This window comes from Pagrus pagrus (assembly GCF_965226575.1).
Source record: "Pagrus pagrus genome assembly, chromosome: 6".
Classification (NCBI taxonomy): domain Eukaryota; kingdom Metazoa; phylum Chordata; class Actinopteri; order Spariformes; family Sparidae; genus Pagrus; species Pagrus pagrus.
Window position 1 is genome coordinate 29,978,048 of NC_140190.1, and position 26,723 is coordinate 30,004,770.

At 40.5% G+C, this 26,723-nt stretch overlaps 1 protein-coding gene across 2 annotated transcripts in view; it reads left to right on the forward strand.

Annotated features, from left to right (window-relative positions):
- The window catches only part of LOC311258878 (carboxyl-terminal PDZ ligand of neuronal nitric oxide synthase protein-like), a 218,275-nt gene that overhangs the window by 143,557 nt on the left and 47,995 nt on the right, over positions 1–26,723 (forward strand). Inside the window, exons 7-8 of one of the 2 annotated variants that reach the window (XM_084355548.1) lie at positions 2,624–2,841; positions 21,847–22,008. In XM_084355548.1, coding sequence (XP_084211674.1) covers positions 2,624–2,841; positions 21,847–22,008 — 380 coding nt within the window. The remainder of the gene's footprint in view (positions 1–2,623; positions 2,842–21,846; positions 22,009–26,723) is intronic. The other variant, XM_084355549.1, reaches the window with a different exon arrangement.

The following is a 26,723-nucleotide window of genomic DNA, read 5'->3' on the forward strand; positions in this document are numbered from 1 at the left end:
TTGGCACTACTAAACATGCAAACTGTTCAGTGAAGAGTGTTTTGTTCCGTGAAGAGAAGGGAAGCTTTCAACCTTGCTTTACCAATATGTTGTTGAGGGCTCAGTATTTTATGATGTCGATGTTTCATAAACGAGTGCATTTGAGTTAGCAAATAAGAGTGAGTAATCATTCCCACAGTGATTCTTTCTTCATTTGATTAGTTTTCATGTTTTTAAAATGATTGCTTTTTAAATGAAACTATCTGTAAGAGGCAGTTTGAGAGGCAGCCTTCAGTAAATATCATTAACTTCCATCTATTCTGGGTAGAAATGACTCCGTCACTTAAGTCAGCACGGTCTCAGTAGCTCCAAGTGCAGCCGTATATTTTTAGTTTAGTCACATTGCCTGGAAGCAAATGCAATTCAATCCAGTGGGAGGTTGTCAAAAACTGTGGTCGAACAAGAAAACAAGTCACATGCATGTAAATTATTAACTAGAACACTGACACCTACATTTCCCCTGTTACACATTTTGAATCTGCAGGGGGTTAAGATGCACAGCCAACGACTTCAGGCTTCAGGGGAAGAAATACAACAGCTGTGACAAACAGTGTTAGAGTTGTGTTCTGGTGATTTGCCTGGTGAGGAAAGTCAAATGTGCTTTAAATAGTAAAATATTCAACAAAATTCAGAATGCCGAAGGCCAAAAAAGACAACCATATCACCCTGAGAAGGTTTGCACAACCCGTTTAGTTAAATCAACCTCTTGCTAGAAGTTAGACTTTTTTGTGCTAAATACACTGAACAAAAATATAAATGCAACACTTTTGTTTTTGCTCCCATTTTTCATGAGCTGAACTCAAAGATCTAAAACATTTTCTATGTACACAAAAGACCATTTCCCTCAAATATTCGAGTCGTGGATGAATGGCACAACAATGGGCCTCAGGATCTCGTCATGGTATCTCTGTGCATTCAAAATGCCATCAATAAAATGCACTTGTGTTCGTTGTCCATAACATACACCTGCCCATACCATAACCCCACCGCCACCATGGGCCACTCGATCCACAACGTTGACATCAGCAAACCGCTCACCCACACGACGCCGCACACAGTCTGCCATCTGCCCTGAACAGTGAAAACAGGGATTCATCCGTGAAGAGAACACCTCTCCAACGTGCCAGACGCCATCGAATGCAAGCATTTGCCCACTCAAATTGGTTACGATGACAAACTGCAGTCAGGTCAAGACCCCAATGAGGATGACAAGCATGCAGATGAGCTTACCTGAGACGGTTTCTGACAGTTTGTGCAGAAATTCTTTGGTTATGCAAACGGATTGTTGCAGCAGCTGTCCGGGTGGCTGGTCTCAGACGATCTTGGAGGTGAACATGCTGGATGTGGAGGTCCTGGGCTGGTGTGGTTACACGTGGTCTGCGGTTGTGAGGCCGGTTGGATGTACTGCCAAATTGTCTGAAACGTCTTTGGAGACGGCTTATGGTAGAGAAATGAACATTCAATTCACGGGCAACAGCTCTGGTGGACATTCCTGCAGTCAGCATGCCAATTGCACGCTCCCTCAAAACTTGCAACATCTGTGGCATTGTGCTGTGTGATAAAACTGAACATTTTAGAGTGGCCTTTTATTGTGGCCAGCCTAAAGCACACCTGTGCAATAATCATGCTGTCTAATCAGCATCTTCATATGCCACACCTGTGAGGTGGGATGGATTCTCTCGGCAAAGGAGAAGTGCTCACTAACACAGATTTAGACAGATTTGTGAACAGTATTTGAGGGAAATGGTCTTTTGTGTATATAGAAAATGTTTTAGATCTTTGAGTTCAGCTCATGAAAAATGGGAGCAAAAACAAAAGTGTTGCGTTTATATTTTTGTTCAGTGTATTTTGTAGGAAATGTAGGATAACTGACTTACTGTAATGTGTGAGGTCTTGGAGTCTACGCTCTTATTCAAGTGTTTCACTGTCTTGCTCTGGAACAAAGTGTAGCAGCTTTTGACCGTGTTTTACTGAACTTAATTGGATGGTTTTCTCTGCCAAATATTTTTCAGAGACATCTAATTTAGTCAAAAATCAATCTTGACCAAATAAAAGTGAAAACATGTCTCAATGAAGTCAAGTAGAACCCATTTCCAATGTCACAGTTTGATTCAAAGAATTGAGAGAGGCAGATGAAAGGAGTTAAAGTGCTTCTAATAAACTGTTTGGTTGCAGTCTGGATTGATTTTGTGTCATGCACGGCTAAAAGTGTTGCTCTTCATTTGTTAATGATATCCGCTTCAGAGAAAACATGCTCTGTGTCCAGATTGGTACGATTTGTCCCATTAATAATGTATGAACAATAATGAGAACACAGTTTAATAAAAAGCTCCACACACAAAAAGGAAACACCCCTGAAACAGTAGAGAACCCTCTGCATTGTGTTATATTTAAAAATTGCATTGTATTATGAAGTTGTACCACTGAACAGCTTGAACATCAATTTACTTTACACTCTTTGATTACATAATCATACTCACAGTATACTATGCTTTTGTGTATAACGTGTCTTAACTGAATGTTTTCATGTGTGTCCGCCCATGTGTGCCTGTGTACATGCTCATGCCCACATGTGTGTGTGCAGGCGTGCGTGCTTATCCACCTGTATGTGTGTGTACTTTCCTCGGCTCAGCTCGAGAGCTAATGGGCGCTGAGAAGACGGCGTCTGTCACCGAGGAGACGGATATAGATGCGGAGGAGGTGAGCCAGGTGCCGGCAGCAGAGGAGTCAAACCTCAACAGAGGAGTGACTGATCTGGACGCCACTGCCAAGACAGCTGACCAGAACCACTCAGAGAGCAAGGTAATGCAAATGAGATATTGGACATTTGGCAATAACAAGTTTGGCTTCTTGCACTAAGCTTTCATATTGTTTGCCCCGGATGGTTTCTGTTCTTTGACTTTGACCATACGTATAATGTGTAATTCTTGTCACTGAAAGATCCCATACTGGATCTTAGCTCACAATACTTTTCTTTCCATGTTTTCATTTTTGAATTAATATGCCGATTATTTTCTCAATTAATGGAATAATGATGATGGAAAATTCTCATCACAATTCCCCATCGCACAAAGAAATAGTAATTTACTATCATGAATGATACCACTAAATATATTTAACAAGAGACCATTGTTCATTAACACTTTAATATATTTTTTTATCACTTTGATACTTTTAATGAGACGTTGGGACATTTTCCAGTCATGTTTGTGGCAACAAAACTGGATATTTTAGACGAGGCATCAAAATAATTGGGTTGCAGGCACTTGACTTGACTGGAATTTACAGCTTTTTAAAGTGTCATGTCAGTATTTTGAGGCTTACTTTATTGCAGCACATCTTACATTCAATGTCATGAAAGAAGGGCATAATAATAAAGAATGGCGGCGCCCTGGTGGCCCACAGGTTTAGGCACTAACCGTATATTGTAACAACACAGGTTAAATGATTTGGGGCATAAAGGTAATTTATTGATATTAGAATTGGGGTCAGGGTAAAAGATAAAGGAAAAAAGATCCAGAAAAGGACCGCCATAAAAAACTATATATCTGTGCAACAAAATCCAAAGTCAGTCAGGTGAAGGCTTTGACATCTGGCAGGACAGCAAATATCTGTTCAGTCCGTCCAGATCAGGCTGACCTCTGGGTGTAAGAGTGGATGTCCAAAGTTTACATAAGTTTGGTTTCGTGTCTTTGAGGTTCTCCTATTTACATTCCTTAAAGCTTGAAATGAAACACTTTTTTCACTTTGATATACTCATGCCTTTATCAACCACCAGTAAAATCAAGTTAACACCAAGTCTGTGTAATGTATGGCATGAGTATAGAAATAGCTCCAGCGCCTTCTATTTTAAAGCTGTCATCAGCATGTTGGCAGCTGAGCTCCAACAGTTCTACGCCATTCATACAGTGGATGTGTTTGTGTGTCTTGGGCCTCATAGTGTTAGATATTTAATACAGCTCCATCTGCTGCTCTCTTGCCTGTGGAAACCCACCTCCAGCAATCTGTTTACAACCAGAGAAAAGCTCTCTGGCCTGTCTGGAGGTGTGTGAGCACGGCTGTCTGGCGCAGCAGCGTCACAACTGCAGTTTATTGTGATTTCCAATCGGATGCAGAGGTGTAATTGTGTTTCTGATCGAGGCAGCAGTGGGAGGACGACGCTGCATGATGAGGGCAGAGAGAGAGTGCAGGGTGATGTTTATTACGCTGCTCTTTGGCTTGAAACCTTGGGCTCTGCATCAAGTTGGCAACGATGGTGTATCATAATCATTTTATTCTGTTTTTATTTATTACTTCCCACCGGCTGGCCTTGCTGAGGGAAGCAGGAGAGTAGTGGACGAGGAAAGAGGGAGGACTTGGACTGGCTCCATGTGTTGTTTTGTGCCCAGCAAAATATTTTTCTTCAATATGGCATTTTATGTTGAAATATCTTTTATGATTGTTTTTCTTCCATGTGTCATCCATTCAGGGAAATGACTGCTTTTTGTAGTTTCAAGATTCAACCTTGTCTCCCTAAAGGAAAATATCCACTGTTAATGTTTTTCACTTGGTTTATCAATGAAATTACAATAATCACTCCAGGCAACTAAGGTATTATTAACATTTTTATGTCGATCAGCCAACACCTCTCACTTTGTGCGAACGATATATTTGTATATTTAACGAACCCCCAGACATCAATACCCCCACTGCTAACATGAATTAACCATTTGTTCATTTTCAGGATTTTCAATCAACTGGCAAAAAAGTGAGATGATGCCCAACCACCCAAATAGCAATGAGCAATATCTGCAAACCAAAATAGCCTGCAACAGCTTCACATATCATGGAATTATGATCTTTTAATATCTACTGGTGAATTGGCAGAAAAACATAGATCAACTTAAGAAAAATATGGAGTTTTGGAAACCCTTCCTATCTTTATGGCTGGAAAAATCAATGCTATCAAAATGGTAGTTCTTCCAAGATTTCTTTATATTTTTCAAGCAATTCCATGATGCATTCCTCTTTCTTACTTTAAGCAACTAGACTTGATCATTTTGCCCTTTCTATGGAGCTACAAAACTGTAAGAATAATGAAAAAACATCTCATCAAATCAAAAAATGAAGGAGGTTTTGGCCTGCCACACTTTAAATCTTACAACTGGGCTGCCCACTAAAACATTATATCATCAAGTGATTGCCCTGCTTGGTTTATTCCCTGCAGGAAAATCGTTTTGTAATTAGGAATACTCTCAAAAACTGTAAACAATAAAATCATACATAAAAGCACCGCAAGCCCAATGTGTGAAAACCATGCTTTCCTCCCGGGCTTAATATGACTGCGTCTTCACAGAATGGAAGCTCCAGGCCATCAGAGACCTAGGTGCTTCGTACATAAATGACCACATCACGTCGTTTGAGCAACTCCAATGCACATATAATATCCCAGCCTCTAATTTCTACAGATACATGCAAATCCGAGATTATGTAAGGAAAAGTGTTTCTAACTTGGAGGTAATATGTCCGCGTAATTCACTTGACACTAACAACAAATCTGATCCACAGGATAAGGGGGCAGTTTCTAATTTTTATTTCATGGTACGAAGACACATGGTTGCCAATACAACTGCACTTAAACAGATGTGGGAACTTGATCTGGGAGGTGGAGATAGATGACGAGTTGTGGGAGGAATGTCTCAAAAGTTTGCATAAATGTTCAATAAACTCCAGACATAATCTGATATGGGTCAAAACAATACAATGGTTATACAACTCTAAAGCCAGATTGCATAAGATTTTTCCTGACATGTTGCATCTTTGTAGCAGGTGTAAAGGGGCAGAGGGATCATTGACATTCATTTTGGACATGTCAAAAACTGTAGAATTACTGGAAAAGCTGCGAAAGGAAGCAGGGTTTGAGCTTCCCTTTTAAACTTGCAATAGACACCATTTTAGCTTACCGTATCATTCTGAAGTAAATACTGATTACACAGTGTAATGACCGAAAGAGACTAGCTATGTTTCAATAAAATGTCAAGCGAATTTTAAGCAAACTTTTAAAAGTTTGCAAAAAAACAAAGAACTCCAAATGCGAATCAGGTGCGTTTCCATAAACTGTTTTGAGTTAATTGAACTCGGCTTACGTAAAGCCTAATTTCGTCAAAGGATGACAGGATGACGCGGTGTAGGCTACGTGGCTATGTCATGCATGGATGTGGAAGTAAATGAAGACTAGAGGTAAACAAACCAGGAGACAAAATGGAGAGAGGTCCTCAGGAATTACTTTCAATAGGGCGAGTTGTAATTGTTCTTGCATGTCAGTTAGCATCGGCCATGTTGCATCCGGAGACGACGAAGACAGCTGATCAGTCATGTGAGTTGAATGTTCGCTACGTCAACTTTTATCCGGCAAATCTGTTTCCATCTAACATTTTACGAGTTGAATCTGATTTGCAAAAGGCAAAAAGCACCTCAAGCAATCATACAAACTTATCAAACAAAGTTTTTTTTAATTTTGCCTTGTCCATAAATTTTCTGATGCAATATTCTACATGCACATCAAAATGCTTTATGGAAACACAGCTAATGACACCATCTGGGCATAGATTGGTTCCCTAGAAGTCTCTGCTCTTTGAACTGCCATCAGACTGACTTTTTGTCATTTTTGCATAATGAAGGTTCAATTACAGCACAAGCCATTGTGTAACCAAAACAAGAAGAGATATTAATGCTGGACCAACTGAATAACTGTGGAAACGCTACACTGCAAAAGAGGAGACAAAGAGTGACTAAAAATAAAAAAAGGCTGAACAGACAGGCAGTCACTCCATGGAGAGCACGGGTGTTGTGCCAAAGCCTGCTCCCCAGTTGATGTGTTTCCTCTTACAAGCGGGACTTGGTCAAAACCGGCATTCTTTCTATGACATTAATAAAAAAAAAAAAACTGCCTACTTACCAATACAATTGTGTGTTTTCCTCTGCCTTTTCATAGCACTGTGAATGGGCTCAAATTAGGATTCTTATTGTTGTTTTTTGCTTTGTAGCCAGGCTGCCAGCAATAGCCATGTTGTTATACTGTCTTTGCAACAGCAACGGCAACAGTTATACTGCAGGGCGACTCTAGTGGAGAGGGAAAGTTTAGACACAACCCGAACCATGATACTATCACCTGTTACAATTAACCTCTTTACCTGTGGAACAGGTGTTTTTGGAGCATTCCACAACTTTCCCAGTCTTTTGTTGCTCCTGTCTCAACTTGTTTCCCAAATTCAGAATAAGCAGTTGGTTATAAAAATCAATGAAGTTGATGAGTTAAAACATTAAATATATTTTCTTTGTACTGTTTTCAGTAATACTTACGCCAAAAAGGGTAAGAGAAATGAACACATTTTGCTTTATTTAGATCTTAAGCACACCCCAACCTTTTTTGGAAAAGGGGTTGAACACCTAAATTAACAGAACAAAAATATGATTACAACAATCATTAGGAGTGGTTTCAAACCAGTGGCCTGCTCTGTAGTCAGAAATAAACAATAGGATTCATCAGTGGGCAAAAAAGAAGCTGTGGCCTGAAAAGTTGCCAACTTTTTGTGCAAAGTTGCAGCATTAGCCAAACTCGTTTCAGCCAAGCAATTATCATCAGGGAGCATATTTGCCAGCACAAGCAAGCTTGCATTATTTATGCTCCCTTCTGGTCAGATGGTCACAGGCACCAAAACTAATTCATAGGAGAAGTTTTTTAGTCCTTCATGTTCTTTTTCACCTTGCCACTAAAAGTGTCAAATACTCCCGTTTGCAGCAAAAGCCCTGATCTGTAGTTAACTCTGGGTAATTAGGCGGCTCCTCAAGCAGTGTCAATTAATGGTAAATAATTAAATAGACAAGCTGTTAGGCAACACTCCAGGCCAGAGTTTATGAAAGTTTTCATCAGCACCCAAATGAGAACATTATGTCACCTTAGGCTCCAACATACCTGTTAACATACCACATGGAGACTCAGCGGAGCATTTTAGGTCCTAACTCAGAGTTACAAAACCAAGCTATTCATCTGTTTTACAGTCCTTGGGTCCCATTAACGTTAGAGTTATGCGACTTTTCATTATAGGCCCTGATTGAAAGCAACACAGCATGAAATCACTGAGACAACGAGCTCATGGCGACGACCTCTATTCTCAGGTCATTGGAGGAAGTGTGTGTGTTACAGTTTGTGTTGCTGCTCCTTCATGTACATGAACTTCTTCAACACATTTGTCACTCTTAACTGCTTGACGGATTAAATGGGAATGTGCAGGGACAAGTGGGGGAAGGTAACGTTGAATAAGATGTGCGTGCAATTACGTTGGTGCACGTGTATGCATTTTTATTACGCGACTGTGTGTGTATTTCCTCGGAGCAGAGGGATTTGATTCACTACAGGGTTTCTCTGGAAGCTCATGAAAGGGAAAGCAGCCTGCGAGTGTTAAAGTTCATTCTCTTCCTGTCAGCTCCCGTTAGACTGACAAATCCCTCGGCGCCCTGCGTTCAAACGATCCCGGAGGACTCCGGGAGCACACATCAATCCTACCCTGGGCTTTGTGGCCATGAGGTTGAGTCGGGACGTTTACTTTCAAAGGGCTTGCATCAGAAAAAGTATTACTAAAAGACAAATTGGACAGACAAAAGTCACAGTTTAGAGATAACTGCATTTTACACAAACACATTTCCAGAGGCTGCACTTGTGTTTTCGGCAGAGACAAATGCTCATTGGTGGTTTCAATAAAAAGTGAGAGTCGTGCAGAACAAAAGAAAAAAGAAAGATATCAGACTGTGCATGAAACAAATTGTCTAGATGATTTCAAACCCTAAAACAGAATCCCTCTCAATCATATGTTTATAAGCTCTGTTCAGAAAAGAGGTCAGTGCAGTATTTTAAGTAAGTTGAAGATGGAGAGAGAAGGGGAATGTGTGCATGTGTTCAGATGTGCATGTTTGCTTTAAAGTGAGGCTGTACAACACAAGCTTTGATAGAGGTTTTGCCTCTGGCCCACTCTCAGATGCTGTCAGGCAGGTGTAAACACTCTGATCCATGAGTGTAGCCCTACAGGCAGCACTCCACTGACAGGCCCCTCTCGTACCATCATTAATGCGCCTCCATTATTTTAGTTGAAATGACAAGCACGACCTTACATGGATGGATTACTGATGGGACACGACGGGCACTGGCCAAGGGGCCACAGAGGTCAGAAGGCCCCTGGGCAAGATCCTCTGTTTGATGAGACTGTTGAAAGTCAGTGAGTAGTTAGTTTACAATGGGTCAGCTGTAAATAAAATGTGAAAATGTTCTTCTTTCTTATACAATTAAAGGATCATACATTGTATTTTTTTTAGTTTTGCTATAATATTACAGCTGTAATAATAATAATGATAATAATCACAATAATAATGATCAACTTCATTTATATAGTACTTTTCAAAAACAAGTTTACAAAGTGCATCACAAGCCTAAAAACCAAAAATACACAAAATATTATAATATTATAATATTAACATAAATAAAAGATGTTAGAGTAAGAGCATAAACAAGAAATTACACAAATTAAAGGCCATTTTATAAGAATAAGTTTTAAAGGAGGATACTGAGGTAGCTTGCCTGATTCTCAACAGAAGATTATTCCACACTTGTGGAGGCCTTAGAGCAAATGCCCTGCCACATTCCGTCTGAAGCCTCGCCCTGGGTACCGATAGTAGCAGCTGATCTGCAGATCTAAGCGAACGAGCAGGAAAATACAAGGTTACAAGGTCATTGATATAAGCAGGAGCAAGGCCAACCAGTGATTTTAAAACGATCAGTACAATTTTAAACTCAGTTCCAATAACAAGGGGTAATCAGTGCAATGAGGCAAGAACAGGAGAAATGTGATCATATTTTAATGTGAGCCCTAGCAGCGGTATTTTGCATAAGTTGGAGGTGGGTGATTGATTTCAGTATGCTGTTCAGCATACTGGGACTACAGTGCAATTAAAATGCAGCACAATTAGCAGAGATTTTGGCCTGTCAAAGATATGTTCACCTCTCTGAAAGCTTTTTGTTTACAGATTAGAATGCAGAAAAAATCCTTGTTAACTGTTTCAGTGTTTATTGTTCAAGTGTAAAATATTCTGCCTTCTTTACATAAGTATCTTATCTATTTTCCTACAATATTTTTATATTGTATATTTTACTGTACTTGCTGTAGTATTATCTCTGGAGTCAGTGTGGACCTGCAGCTGCAGAACCTGAGCCTTTTCATTCATTTGTATAATATCACTGAAATCAACAGAATGAAAGATACATTTTGCACATGTGGTTCTACATAGGAGAAGGGCGGTCTTTTTACACCTCTGTGCCTGTGTCTCATAATCTGTCCATGCAGCCCATGTGTCATTCTTTGCTCAAACATCCAGTTTGTCCAAAACCCTGATTTTGGACAAACCTGAGTTCACACAACTGAGAATAGTTGTTTATTATTTATTTGATTGTGTCAATATGAATTGTATTTGAGCAATCGATATGCAAATGGAAGCACGGCGGCGCAGTTGTTTGGGGTGTTGCCCCACAGCAACAAGGACCAGTGTGGACCTTGCTGGGGCAGAGCCCTTCTGTGCGGAGTTTGCATGTTCTCCCCGTGTCTGCGTGGGTTCTCTCCAAGTACTCCGTACTTCCTCCCACAATCCAAAAACATGAAAAAAAGTTTGTCCCTATATGTCAGCCCTGTGATGAACTGACGACTTATCCAGGGTGTACCCCGCCGTCGGCAATGTCAGCTGGGATAGTCTCCAGCCCCCCCGACCCTGAAAAGGATAAACAGTTTCAGATAATGAATGGATGTATATGCAAAGAGAAAACATAAAAATTCTAGGGATGCACTGCATCACTATAAAACACCTTCCAAACATGAGCGTGTTAGTTTGAAAATATGAATGTCCTCGCTGTTACAGCTTAGGTTGTCATTGCCTTTATCCAGTGAAACTGTAAACAACCTGGATGTAGCTTTCACACCTAAGATTACTCACCTGGCCTTAGGGCAAGTGATGATGATGTGAAGACAGAGTATAGGAGGTGTGAAGAGGATGTGAAGTCAAACATAAAATGGTAGAAATCACTGTTTTCCTGTTTGTGTGACGCGGAAATGGATGCTTCAACGGCCATTACACGGCTGTCCTTTTAGAATAGCTGCAGTTGCAGGAAGATTGAGAAAACACTTTGCAGTGAAATAGGAGACATCTAGTGTCCAGCACATTTGCATGTTCTTAGACTTTGAGACAGAAATGTCATTAAACGCAGATTTTTCATACATGTTTTTTGTCGTAGTAGTAGTTGTAGGAAAAGATCTTTTAAAGTTCACTCAGTCTGGTCACAACTGCCCCAAAGCCTCTGGTCTAGAGTCTCCCCATTTACTCTCCATCCTTTTATCCACAGCTAACAACATCATCCACTTCTCCTCTGCCTAAACTCTCCAACCTCTTTGCCTCAGGGACACACACACCCACTCACACGCACACCTGGCCTTTTTTCTGGACCTCGACAGGACAGAGACGTATCGTTTCAAGACTTTACACACAAGCAGGTAATAAAAAGCCAGCCTTCAACTTCCACTGACTGTAAACTCTGTGGGTTGAACCATCTATATGGGAGAGATGGCATCAAAGTTTATCCCTGCTGGGGTTGCTGCTCTTGATAGCCTTGCTTTCTGATGGTTTGATTTCTAAGCATTAGCGTTACAGCATCCTTCTTGCCCAGCTCAGTCACCAGAATAAAGTGTTGACACAGTACAATTCTGTAAATCACGTTTGCCCAGTTACTGGGCCAACATCTATTGAGGCAACTGGGTTGTCTTGTCCTGTGTGTTTCCACCCACATCTGCTTTATATGCATATTTGAAGAGTTGGTGGTTTCACCCTGCGCCTTGTACATGGGAATGTTTTCCTAGGAGTTGTCAGCTGATAACAAACCACAAGGAGTCTTGCCCAGTGAAAAGTGTAAAACAATGCTCTTTTGACCTTAAGCAGACTTGAGTCAGTCCAGGACTGATCAGAATTTTTGCAAGTTTGAATGAGCCTGACCTTCGTTTTCATGAAAGTCAACACAAATATGTCAAGGGACTGGTTGAAATGGTTGCCAAATGATCATACCCATTTTTGCTTCCGCACATGGGCTTGTTTCTCCCCTTTCTTTTTCTCTTTTGGTACCTCCCTCCTTTGACTTTCCACTCCATTAGGCTGAGTTTTGTGCTGACATTTAATATCTTTTTCCAAAATTGACTGTATACATGCCAGCAGTGTCCGTGACAATTATGAGGCACTCAATTTCTCCACTGAGACCCAGACTTACAAATTTCTTTTAGGGCCTGAAAAAACTAGTAGGCATGCAAATATGCTCGAAGCAATTAGGCAGTCACAAATTTTCCAATCTCAACATCTTGTTTCAACACAAATTACATCTTATTACAAATGACATTTCTTTGTGCCTTGAGCTCAGGATTTAGTTGAAAAGAAAGCTTTCATTTAAACAAGCATACTTTAACAGTTTAATTTTCAGTCTCTCAGACAAATTCACACCTGTTAATTCCCAAGTACACACACACGGCTGCTGTGACAGTAAGGGAGATCTGGGGAACTTAAAACATAGTTACTTATCCCTAAATTATGGTTATCCCTAAATTATGATTAAAATAAGCCCAGGTCCAAGAGTGTATATTCATGGATTTCACAGACCCACTCACAGGATACTAGGAAATCCTCTTAGCAAACTATAAGCTGGAGAATAAAGGGCATTAGGAGGCTGTAAAGTCATAAAAAAGGATATTTTCTATTAAAGACTAATGTCTCGCTCACCAGAAGATGTTTAAATGAAAGTACCACTGTTCTATCCACTATTGCTGCTCTATAGCTTCCAGCCACCAATAGTAGCACTGAATGCTCCACTGCAAAACAGCACCCATGACATAAAATGTTTGTATTAACTTAACAGGAAAGTATGAATAATGCTTTTTGTTACTTTACAGCTTATACACCGACTGATCGGCAACAACATTCAAAGGACTAACGGGTGAAATTAATAATATGGATTAAATGTTCTGCTGAGAAACCTTGGGTCCTGGCCTTCATGTGGGTGCCACTTGACATGCACCACCCATCCAAACACTGTTACAGAACAAGTACATGAATATTATGGCAAGGGTACTTCCCGATGCCATTGGGTCGGTGCACAGAACCAACAGTAATCAAAGGATCCAGTTCCAGACACCACTGGACACTCTTAGAGGTCTTGTGTCCAAACTTCGTAACATCAGAGCCAAGTCTGATCCATGGTGGGACCATGGTACTCTGGTATATCTCACAGATGCTCAATCTGATTGGGATCTGGGGAACTTGGAGGCCAAGTCAACACCTTGAACTCTTTGTCACATTCCTCGGGTCATTGCTAAGCAGTTTATGCAGTGTTGTAGGGCGCATTCTCCTGCTGGGGTGGATCATTGCCATCAGGGAGTGCCATTGCCATGAGGGTCACCTTTGGATAGAATCAGAATCAGAATCAGAATACTTTATTAATCCCCGGGGGGAAATTGTTTTTGTTACAGATGCTCCATGCAAAGTAGAAATAGAAATATAGCCCGAATGGAAACAAGAGATAAAGATATAGATAACATAGTAAAGTAGACAATAAAGTAAAGTAATAAAATAAGATAAATCAAATAATAAAATAAAATAAAATAAAATAAACAATCTTAACTGTTCAATGACCACTCCAAGTATTTACAAATATACAGTGCAATATAAATATATATATGGTATGGCAGATGTACATATATATACATATATAAATATATATAGCCATTTGAGTCCAAACATCAGAGGGAGGAGTTGTAAAGTTTAATGGCCACAGGTAGGAATGACTTCCTGTGGCGCTCAGTGGTGCATTTTGGAGCAATTAGTCTCTCGCTGAAGGTGCTCCTCTGTTTGACCAGAGCGTTGTGGAGAGGGTGAAAGTCATACAGCAGTATCGCCCGCAACTTAGACAGCATCCTCCTCTCAGACACTGCTGTCAAAGTGTCCAGCTCCACCCCCACAACGTCACTGGCCTTCCTGATCAGCTTGTTCAGTCTGTTGGCGTCTGCTACTCTCAGTCTGCTGCCCCAGCACACAACAGCAAACAGAATAGCACTGGCCACCACAGACTCATAAAACATCCTCGGCATAGTCTGGCAGATGTTAAAGGAGCGGAACCTCCTCAGAAAATAGAGGCGGCTCTGTCCCTTCTTGTAAAGGGCATCAGTGTTCTTAGTCCAGTCCAGTTTATTGTCGATGAACACCCCAAATATTTGTAGTGTTTAACGATGTCCACGTTATGCCCCAGGATGGAATCTGTGGTCACTGGTGTCCTGGTTCTCCTCAGATCCACCACCAGCTCTTTGGTCTTTGTTGTGTTGAGCTGCAGGTGGTTCAGCTCACACCATGTGACAAAGTTATCCACCACAGCCCTGTATTCAGCCTCATCACCCTTGCTGATACATCCAACGACAGCAGACTCATCAGAAAACTTCTGAAGATGGCACGACTCTGTCTGGTAGCTGAAGTCCGTGGTGTAAAGGGTGAAGAGGAAAGGAGAGAGGACAGTCCCTTGTGGGGCCCCAGTGTTGCTGACCACAGCATCTGACACACAGTGCCGCAAGCGCACGTACTGTGGTCGGCCAGTGAGGTAATCCACAATCCAGGACACAAGGGGGGGATCCACAAGCATCGCCGTCAGCTTGTCACCCAGTAGAGCTGGCCTGATGGTATTGAAAGCACTGGAGAAGTCAAAGAACGTGACCCTCACAGTGCTCCCCGGCTTGTCCAGGTGGGCGTAGACACGGTTCATCATGTAGATGATGGCATCCTCAACTCCAATCCGGGGCTGGTAGGCGAACTGGAGGGGATCCAGGTGCAGCCTGACCATAGGCCTGAGCTGCTCCAGGACGAGTCTCTCCAGGGTCTTCATGATATGTGACGTCACTGCCACCGGTCAGTAGTCCGAGAAACTACTGGGCTGCAGCGTCTTTGGCACTGGAACGAGGCAGGGCGTCTTCCATATCACAGGGACCCTCTGGAGGATCAGGCTCATGTTGAAGACATGATGAAGCACTCCACAGAGCTGTTCAGCGCAGCCTCTGAGAACCTGTGGGCTGACACCGTCAGGGCCTGCAACCTTACCGGCGGGGAGTTTGCTCAGCTGTCTCCTAACATGAAGCGGTGTAAACAGAGATGATGGTGTGAGTCAAGATGGTGTGAGTTAAGTGGCATCCATGAAAGCCAGGACCCAAGGTTTCCCAGAAGAACTTTGCATTTTATTCATATGATTTCAAACAATCCTATGAGTTCATATTTCCAAACATCCTCACTTTTATCTGAAATTTTATGAGAAGATCTGTGACTTAAGTCTTGAAGTTATTGAAAATATTTATGCAGGACTGTGACATGCAGTATGTAGTTCTGGATCTGTGCTGATTAAACCTCCAAATACTTACTGACTCAAACAACAGTAGGGCCAGCCATCCTAAAGGTCAAGCCCATATGATAGCTTACCAGATCACAGTCCTGATACACAGGCCCGGCGCCCTGCTGTTTTTCTATTACAGCAGCTAGTTAACTGGATTCACCTGGCATTCCTGGTCTCAAATAGACACTGATTAGACACCCTAGACTCAAAACCAACAGGATTCTCAGCGCTAAGGACACCCAGCAAGAACAACAGCTTTAATTACATGGACATTAAAATTAATGCCAGCAACTGTGTGACCGTATGGCATCATTAAGAATTAACGAGGTAACCATTAGCTGTGGAAACAAGAATGGCATTTAGAATAACTTGGACAACAACAATGGCTGTGGGGAAAGAGCAACAAAGGCAGCTAATGCAGAGGCACAGAAAAAAAATGTTGCACAGGTGCAGATATTGTTTAACAAGCTCTCTTAATCTGGCCTCTAGACACATGCTTTAAAAAACAAGCCACCTCATGTTGGTGTTAAAATTGAAATATTTGTGGACAGTAGCAGATTGTTATTGAATTTGGTTGGATGTATTTAATTTATTTGTGATTTTTTTGAAAATATACTGTAATTTCTGTTCTTTCAGACCTTTGCTCTTAGCAAGTTTACTGTTGTTTGAATTATTTAAAAAACAACCTCAAAACATTAAGAAAACAGGCGTTTCTTGGTGATGTACATTAACTTCCACAGTCCAAGAGATCTTGATCTTGATGAGACCTAGTTAAATAAAGGTTATACGTATGATCTTCAGAGTATTGTTCCTTTCAGTATTCCCCTGAAAAAAGTCAACAAAGATCACAAATTGTATTGAGAATTTTGCGATTTTGATTTCTTCGTGATATGAACTCATTGTTGTTTGTAATGCTGCCGATGATGGTGATTTTTTCCACGTTTGACAGTAGAGTTCTCCTGCTGTCTGGGAGTGCAGTCATTGGTGTACAGTGTGAACAGGAGGGGCCTGAGCACACAGCTGTGGGGGGCTCCTGTGTTGAGCACAAAAGTAGAGGAGCTGTGATTGCCAATCTGGACTGTCTGGGGTCTGTTAGTGAGGAAGTCTAAGGCAATCAGTTTCATTGAGGAGATGGAATTGAACGCTGAGCTGGATGTTGTTATTTTTAAGATGAAAAGGTGTGAAGACTGAGTGGAGGGCAGTAGGTTAATCACTACAAGCATCTCAGCTGAAATATTGATTATAGTAAGGTGGTTTTATTTTGATGCATGTAAGCATCCTAACAGGTTTAGAATGTTCCTGCTGAGCTGTGACTACAGTATGGAAAACCTTCCTGACATACTCCCATGTTAAACATAATATATTATGGGCACAAGTTGATGTCACAAATCTCAAGGTTTGCTGCCATCACTGAGATCATTATTTGTTTCCCCTGTATAAATTGTAAGTCACTATTACAGTGTCACACTTGCTGGGGGGATATTCTTTTAACTGTTTTATTCATAGAAACAGGAAAACTTAACCCAAAGCTCAGTTTGAACATGCAGAATTCACATGAAAAATCCTTTCTACTACTTTTACTCCCATATAATGAATGTTACAGTTGATGGTTGGATCTGATCTCACAGACAGTGCCACCGTAGACTGATCTCTGGGGATTTTTCTCAAGAGCCCTTGATAAAGTTATAAATCTGTAGCAAAGGCTGTCAGCAGTTAAGGAAGCCAGACGCTGTCTAACCTCATGATGTTTTATTACCTCTGCATACTCTATGTGTGCCTGTGTTTGTGTGTGTGTGGGGGAGGTGACAGCCTGTTTGACAGGCAGAGAGCAGCTAGTGTAATCACAGCTGGAGGAAGAGAAGTAAAGACTTCCTCCATCCCATGTCATCTATCTTTCGTTGTCCTTTCTGTCTCCCATTCTTTTTCAAACTCTCTTTTTCTTCCCTGGTCTCTTCCTCACCTCTATACCTCGGTGAGTATAACCAAAGGCTAAAAGATAAACGGAGATTCCAGCTGCCTGCTAAGAACCTGAATTAGCATGTGTATGTGTGGGAATTAGATGGTAATAGCGGAACTTCCCTCTGGCAGGCCAGACTCCAGCCATTATCATGAGGAATTTCAGTGGTAGGCCGTTTTTCTTCATCCTCTTTAACTCCCTGCTCGGTTTGAATATTCGACTGTCTTCTGTAATTGGCTTTGACTGTGGTAAACACGTTTAGGATTCAGAGGATTGTTTTTTCTCATTCAGTACAGTAAACACAGTACAGACAGGCTTCAACTATGTTTGAATATGCAAGTCCTCACTCCTCAAATTGCTTACTGTGTGTTGGATAGTGTGTGAAAGAGAGTGCGTGGGCATATTTGTAAGCAGTCATTTTGGATTCAACGCTTCAGTTTTGTCTCTCAAACTGAAAATTGATCGTTGAGGATAATTTCTATCCATCCATCATCTAAGTTAATGTGCTCATCTGTCCAGCATGTCATTTCCAAGTTAACCAACATTGAAAAACAATGGATCTCATCACTACTGAGGCATTTTTTGTATTAATGAAGTTCTTATTTCCCATTACCCACAACCAAAAGATTACACATTTGGTGTTTCTCAGTAATCTTCATCCACTGAGCGCCTCAAATTTTCCTACCCTATTAAACATCCCTTGTGACATTTTTTCATGCGCCGCAACCCTTTCCAGCGCGCTCTTCCTCACTCCAGGCGTCACGCAGTTCCTGAGAGTAGAGTGGCTTTCAATTTTCATAACTGTTTGGACAATTTTTGAAATGACAGTGATTGGCTGAAGGGGATGCTATAATTAAAGGTCAAACAAGGTAAAAACTTTTGTTTGGCCCAGAGGGTAAAATGTTCACAGCTACCATGCTGTTTCATAGACTCTTTATATATTTTGACTGCTTCTGTTAAAGTTCTGTTAAAGCGGCATGACAGGATTTGTGACCACCAGTGAGTGAGTTTTTGCAGTATTGTTTGTTGCTTTTTTATCGTTTTATTATTTATCTTTATTAAAATACGTATCCATTTGTTATTGTTGTCTTATTCAATGAACTTTTTGCCTTGTGGTTGTTTTTGGTCTGCATTGCTGTCTAAATTTGAACATCATACGGTTTATCAGTTGCTCATAAATTTAGGGCTGTGTCTAACAATTATTTCCTAGGTAAATTAATCTGTTGAGTATTATTTCAACTATTTGATTAGTTGTTTGGTCTGTAAATGTCAGAAAAAGGTGAAAAATGTCGATGAATATTTCCCAAAGCCCAAGATGTCATCCTCAAATGTCTTTTTTTGTCCACAACCCAAAAATAAAGGAGTAAAGAAACATCTTTACTCCTCTGAATCATCTTATTCACTCTTCCAGTTACTGAACTTTGCCTGTTAGCTTGACAAAACTCACTGTTTCAAAGCCAATGCAACAACCCTGTTTAACATTTACAGGCTGAGTGTTAGTTCAGTGTCTGCAAGAAGTTTCTGTGAACTAAAGGTAAATGATGTGTTTCTTTTTTAAGATGCACCTCAAGTGAAAGTGAGCTACTTTTAATGTGATCTTACATGATTCTGAGGAGTGTTTGCCAAAAAGTTTACCCTTGCTCTTTTCTTTTCAAGCATGAACACACACACAAATGTTTGCCTTGCTATCCATTATGTGATGGTCCAGAACAACTTGTCAACCTGGATAATTTCCTCTCATTAACCTAAAAGATCCCGCTCAGACAGACCATCACTCATACATTCCTCTCATGGACTGAGTGTGTCTGTGTGTGTTCATCGTTGTCTATGTGTCACCAGAAGGTGCTTAAGGAGAGACAGATGGCGAAGTGTTTTGGCACAGATTCCTTAAGGCGGGTTCAAGTTCAATTTAATCAGGAGTCGACTTGTTTGCCAACCCCATACGGCGTCGCGACTCCAGTCACTTTGAAGCACCTTGCGTTCCTGTTAGCAGTGTGACAGTCTGGTTCGTTTGGATTCAGTCAGGAACCTAATTGTTCAGACTTGGCAGCCATGAAACAGTTTTCAGAAATGCTTAAAATCCAGCAGGTAGTTTTTGTGGATCTGACTCATGCAAGCTGGAAAAAACAGGAAATCAGAGAAGACAACAGCAGAAACCAATACATTTGTCTAAAGCAAGCAATGCACATTTCATTCCACTTCAGAAATGTGTTTTGATGCCGTCGTGCTAGCAAAGCTGTGGCCGGAGGCATTATGTTTTGGGGTTGTTAACTGGACCTCAACAATGGACTGTCTATCCGGCCCACTCTTGTGAACATGATATCTCAACAGCAGCTTAAAGGAATTTGGTACATTTTTGGTACAAATGTTCACTTGGACTCAAGGATGAATTTATCAGATTTTGCTGACCAAAGTTCAAAGGTCAAGGTCACGGTGCCCCTTTCTCATGAACACATTATTTCAGAAACGTATTGAGGGAATTTCTTCAAATTCGGAACAAATTTCCACTATGACTCAAGGATGAAATAACTTGATTCTCGTGAATGTTGTATCTTAGAAATATATTAAGGGAAATTCTTCAGATGTGGCACAAACATTCCGTGGGACTCAATGATGAAATTATTAGCAGTCAAAGGTAACTGAAAAACATTTGAAAAACAAACACATTATTGGCCATTACTCAACAATTCGTATGATAATTATAACAACAATTTTTACACAAATGTCTGATGGGATAAAATTATGTTAAAATAAGATTATGAAATTTTATACCTAAAAGGTCAAAGGTCAACATCATTGTGACATCATAATATTCTGCAAATAAATATTCTGGCCATTTTTCAACGCCACGGCTCAGGAACAGTTAACTGACGCAGTTGTATGCCTCCAGTGCTCAAAGGCATACTGCGTACTACTACTTCTTGTTTATAAACTGTAAAAACTTGCCAACATTATTGCATCAATCTTAAACAGACATTGTAAGACTTTTTAAATAATTAGGATGAACATCTGTAACCACTTTGTCCAATCTCCATGATTCATGAATCAAATTTGCCCTCCATTACACAGTAAGCTCTGTTTCATGTGACCAAAACAACAATAAAATATTGAGTAACAAAGTCACTTATTATTCCCAATCTGTTTTTTTTGTTGTTGTTTTTTTACATATTCAGATTGATTTTAGAATAAACACATGCAAATATGATTGGATTTCTACAGATGCATTCCAGTTCGGTTGAAGATCTGATTTACCTGCAGTCTGAACAAAACATCCATGTGGAAGATGGATTTTCAACCTTTGTCAGTCACTTGCTGGATGGCATTGAGTCACACGCATTTGAGGTTTATGCTATAACCCCAAGGTCCCACCCTTCTGTTTACAACCACCCTCACCATTTAGTGGGTGCCACAAGTGCAGCAATATGGCGGGGATAGCCCACTGGTTTCCCAACATTGAACACTGCCAAATGTCTATCACACGACAACAAACGGAAAGATGCACCTCCTGCGTGGATTGATCCTGGCCCCAGCAGTGGTGGGAGAGCTTCTTCTTCTCTATACCAACTGTGCACCTCTTTTTAATGGGCCATTCCAGGGATGTGATTGAGGAGAAAAGTTTGGACAAAGCCACAGTGTTGGCTTTAGAACAACGAGGTGTCAGATAAATGTGTTTTTTCCCCACTTTTAGATGTCCATAGCTTGGAGTTCATAATTACTCTCGAATACCAAATGTGTCTGATGCTTAATTTAAGCCGTGGTGTGATTAAGGCACCAAATCTGCATAACAACACATGTTTGTGACTGGTGGAATGACAGAGTGGGCACAATGTGTGACCGGTTAGCAGAGCCTTGAAACAATTAGGATGCTTGATAGCGTTAGTTGGAGGAGAGCTGAGTCCCACAGCTCATTATTGTTAGAGTGGAGCGTTTCAGTGTCGCTGATCTGCATTCTCATCTCACTCTGGTGCAACTAATCAGCAATTCAACATTTCACATTCTGATTCTTGTTTTGATGATGACTTGTTCTCTAAGGCATATTATTGATGCTGTTGCTTGTCCTGATTGTATTTATTTATTCATTAGTCATTTCTTTTCTTTGTGTGTGTGTGTGTGTATTTGCATCCTCAACTTAGTAACTTTTTAGAAAGTTGTGGAAACTGATGCCGTAGTTGCTATTGTTGTTTGACTTAATTTACTTAAAATTAGAAAAATATCAGTGTCATCCTTATTGAAAAGTGTGTCAAATATATAGATAAATATAAGTAAAATAACATTTTAGATTGTGTAATAATCTTTCTTTCAAGGCAGCAATAAGCTTCTGCCAAGCTTTTGTTTGTGAGTTTTACTGAGTGAGTTCTACTCTCTTTCTCAGCCTTCAGAGGAGGTCTCTCTGATGATATCCAGTCCCAGGATGCTGCTCCCTGCATCGGGCACGCTGCCACCAAGTGCCCCCCTGTCTGTCCACCACCAGATCCAGCTGCTCCAACAGCAGCTCCAGCAGCAACAGCAGCAGACACAAGTGGCTGTAGCACAGGTGAACCTCTCTCTCACACACGACACACTTTTTTCCTTCAGTGGAAAATTAACAGTCAGTTAATTCCTTTTATTAACAATGTATGAACAGTCATTTCATTTGGATCACTGGCAGGAGAACATGGCTAATCAAATCTGACCCGAGTAATAATAAACATTAGACCAAAAAGTATATGAATATAAATCTATATTTACCGTTTATCTGATGGTGTAAGAGATGGGTTTAATTTCATTATTTATATTATAAACTCCCTGTTTTCAGTGATATCACAATTCAGATTCCTCCATTACCTGCACAAAGTGTGATGTCATTACCAGAACGAGTGGTACTTGTGTATGATTCCGTGGGAACAGTTGCACTCGCTGCTTTTGTTCTTTTCTGTAATTATACAGTTTAATTTGAAGTTAGTAGAACAATGAGGGCAGCACTACTGGCTCATTCATGGGTGCTCTGCTTCTATGGCACCTAAAGTCTGTCATGGCAGCCGTTTGTGGAGGCAGTTTTAAGATCAATGAAAAGGCAAAAAGCTAAGAAACTCAGGAATAATAATAATTCCAAGCAAAATAAAACACTTGGGTTTATTCTCATGTGCTTTACGTCAGTTGAATATGTGTTTACTTATGGTGTTTCAGACTTTATCCACAAGGTAAAAAAAAATGGTTTGCAGTTTGTACATTGTCTTGTCTTTGCCTCAAGAACATACTGTAGAAACACCCACACAAGTAAATCAGCCCAGAGTCACCACATAGAAATACAAATACATCCCAGCATATACACTGCTCACATATATATATAAATAGACGGTGGCAAATCAAGTGTTTTCCTGAAATCAGCAGGGCATTTTGTACAGAGCTGCTGCAGCAGAGGGAGCGACGCTCGTACCAAAACATGTTCTTTTCTATTTTAGTACTTAACCTTCATCTGAATGATAATGCAATACAATAATACAGTTTTGTTAGAGAAAAAAATGAATGAATGACATGCTTGGTTGGATTAAATATCATATTAATATGGCATCTACCAGTCTCATAACAGGGTTTGTTAAATCCTTTGTGAAGGATCTTAAACTGTGAATGTGCACTTTTGTGAGACAAAGGATTTTTTGAGAAGGCTTTACCAAGTGCTTCAACAACAGAGACAATGGTACATACAAGTAGAATTATCAATTACATATTCTTCTTGCACTGTAATAAACTAGCAACAGTCCAGTTAAACACACAGACACTTCAGGTCAGTGTTCTATTGTGTGAATTGAGTATATTTTCTCTTGGCAAAACACACAAACAAAAAAAAATTAAAGAAGGAAAATAATCTGTCATCATCCCTGAGCGTACAAAATCCAAATCCATTCACTCAAGTGGAGGGTTAGGACTAAAAAGCCTTTGTTTAGTAAAGTATGGACCAATCAATAATTTAAAAAAGATCTTGATTGGTATTCATTGTATTCACTGGCCGCACCAACTGTGAAAAAGGAACATGTGATCAGTTGGAAACATTCAATGATGATTGACAGAGTGAAAGAGTGAAGTACCCGCCTGCAATCCAATCTGGATCTGAAAAAAAGTTAATACCGAGTGCACCCAGCATCAGACATCAATCACCCAGCTTGAGTGGCTGCAGTTTGAGAAGTGATGGGTGACAGCCGTGGCTCCAGGCTTATGAGCTGCATGAACACACACACACGCGCACACATAGTTTGTCAACCTGCTTGAGAAAGGCCACAAACTGCAATTTCACAACTCGACATACCCCGACATCTTTCTGTGCACACACACTCCTGACCCAGAAGTGTCCCACACAGTTAAAGACTGAAGTGTCATGGCTTCCAGAGACAGACACCGGGGTGCTGATGAAACCAGCTGTTCACACTGAACTTAGCTGTTCCTTTGCCTTGTACCTTGACTCCAACTGACAGCTCACACGTTCAGACTGAGTGTGCTCAGACATAAATGGCATTAATTTTACCTTGATGAAGCCAGAGGTCAGTGCCTGCTGGCAGAGATGCTGGTGTAGATTTTAAAACTGCTTTAGCACATGAAGAAAGAATGACCTAATGTGGAATATTTCAAATGAATATGTGCTCCACCTGAGGTGGTTCTGTCTGACCTTGCTTCTTTTGCCATTTAGCAAGGTTTACCCAGAGGCCCTGACTTGTCTGAGCTGTTGTAACAGTTTCTACACAGCATCTAAATTAGTTTCTGCTGGAGTTTCTTTCCTTTAAGGCTTATTTGTCAAACTCTGTGTGCTGCTGTTTCCATTTTTTTCATCGTCAAGGCTGGTAATGGTAGTTCTTAACTACCTGAGCAATTAAAAATGTACTGAATTGTTCCTTATTTATCAACCAGTTAAGCCTGTGGTTTCTAAACCAGGGATCAGAACCTCAATGGGGCCAACATTTCAACCAAAGTGAAACAATGGCATCTTGATGACTGATCTTCGGACCACTGTTGCTTCGATTTGGTGTCCATATGGAAATATTGTGTTTATTCTCTCATGGATAAGTTGGCACACTCTGCACAAGCTCTGTTTTTAAAAAAAAATGGTGGTCAAAAGAGGTTTGAGTTGGTCTTTGGTCATGATGTGACGTAAGCGGTTCTTTGTTGTAGACCAGCAAAGTGTTGATGCCACTCTGGAACCAGTGTGCCTGGTCGAGAGTTTCAGAGTAGGCCTGGTTCTGAAAAGGCACCTAAACCGATGGTTCCGAATGTGATAAGAAAGAAGAAGAAAAAAATGATAGATGGTTACAAGACCTAATTTTTTTGCAAAAGTGACACTAGAGAGTTAAGTAGCGCGTAGGGAGTGAGAACATAGATATCTTTACGCATTGATTGGTCAAAACGAGATATTTGAAGATGTGACTTTGGCCTCCGGGAACTTCTGGTTTGTGTTCTCTATCTCTTATTTCTACACAATGATTACTTAATTAAAACAAAACAAAACAAGACAACAGATTAGTGGTTTGAAGTAACACTTTGGGGTTAAATACTTGTAAATTTGTTTCAAGGGTTTCTTTTCTTTTTATTTCTCAAATCAAATGAATTCATTGCTTAAAATTAGTTAAAGACAATTTATTTTATGATTGCAATCTACAGCAGCTGTAGTTTGGACCATGGCCCTTTTTTTCGTTCATTTTGTAACATCCAAGCGTACATGAACATTCAGACTCATTATTATTCATTATTTTATTACATGTTTGTGTGTCTATGTACACACATGCACAAACACACACACATACACGGACAGGCACAAGTTTTTCTTGAAGTTGTAAGTGATTTTCAAGAGGATCAGTTAAAGATCAAGTGTTTATTAGGAGAGAGAATGAAACTGTATCTTTATGTGCACAAAAAGCCAGAAACAAATATCTGTAGTCCCCCTCTTTCTCTCCCCTACTTCTTTGACAAACTCCCCCTCACACTAAACTAAACTAACTTGCCCGAGGCTACTTCTAAGCAGCTGTAATGAGGGTGAGCTTATTCCACCACTGAAGGTCAAACAGTTGAAAGTAACAAGCTGATTAGTTCTGCACACTGTGGGTGAAGACATGGAGGAAGAGAAGGATTACATGGCTGGCACACTCGTAAAATGTGTGTGCATGTCTGTACATCTTAATTTGTGTGTGTTTTAGTGTTGAGTCTTCCAAACTTTATTTCTCATTCAAAACAACAGGGCCTTCCCTGGTGTCTTTGCCTCAGTTTGACACCAGAAAATAATTGTTCTAGCTTTACTTCTCTGTCTTTTCAAGTGAAACTATTTGTTGGAAACGTCTCACAGGATCACAAAGAATCCGTCTTAGTTCTGTAAAAGCCACTCTTGTTTTTGATTGTCTGAAACAGCAGGCCCCAGCTGATTTTTCACAGTTCTCAGGTTTGAGTGCAGCGCTGCCATAATAATGTCAGTGCCAACGCAACAACACACAGCAGTGATAAACAGACTGATTTGTTTTTTTACTTAATGTTATACGATTTTCATGAAATCCAAACCTGTTTATGATACGATTTTATGATATGATTCATGTCATCATTTTCTTCTGCAATAGACAATCGACAGTTGTGCTGAAATTACCTCTCTATATACAGTAGTCATTTTCTTTTTTAGTGCCAGATTCTGCCATTCGTGTCCAGGATTTAAATTGCCCTTACATCTCCCAGGGATACACAGGAAATAGGGATTCTAAGTGCTGTATCGTAGGCAACTGAACTTGTTTCAGTTTCTTGAAGACGTTTCACCTCTCATCCAAGAGGCTTCTTCAGTTCTAACTAACTGGAGGGGAGTTTGCAGGCTTAAACTCTTTGTGGGAGTGTCGGTACAGAGTTCCCTCCCCAGACAGCTTAACAACCATTCACACCTGGGCTCACCTAGCCCTAGCAACCCACATGAGGGCCGGTTGGGTCAACGACCCACAAGTGGCCCTAACGACTCTGAAACTCAGAGCTCACACGTGTCCTTAACGACTCTGTAAGGACACTCCCACACCGCGTTAAAAAGCCTGCAAACTGAATGATAGATTACTCATGATGAAACTCAGCAGATTAATAATTGGAAGTTGAATCCCTTTTCTTCCTTTCTAAGTGATGTTGAATGATGGCAGCATTGTTTGTCGTCCCTGCGTACTATGGCAGAAATAACTTAAAAGGATGAAGTAGTTATCATTTTTGTTATCATCCCATGTGTTGATGAAAGTGCTGGTGACTTTGTGGCCTAACCTGGCAACTGGG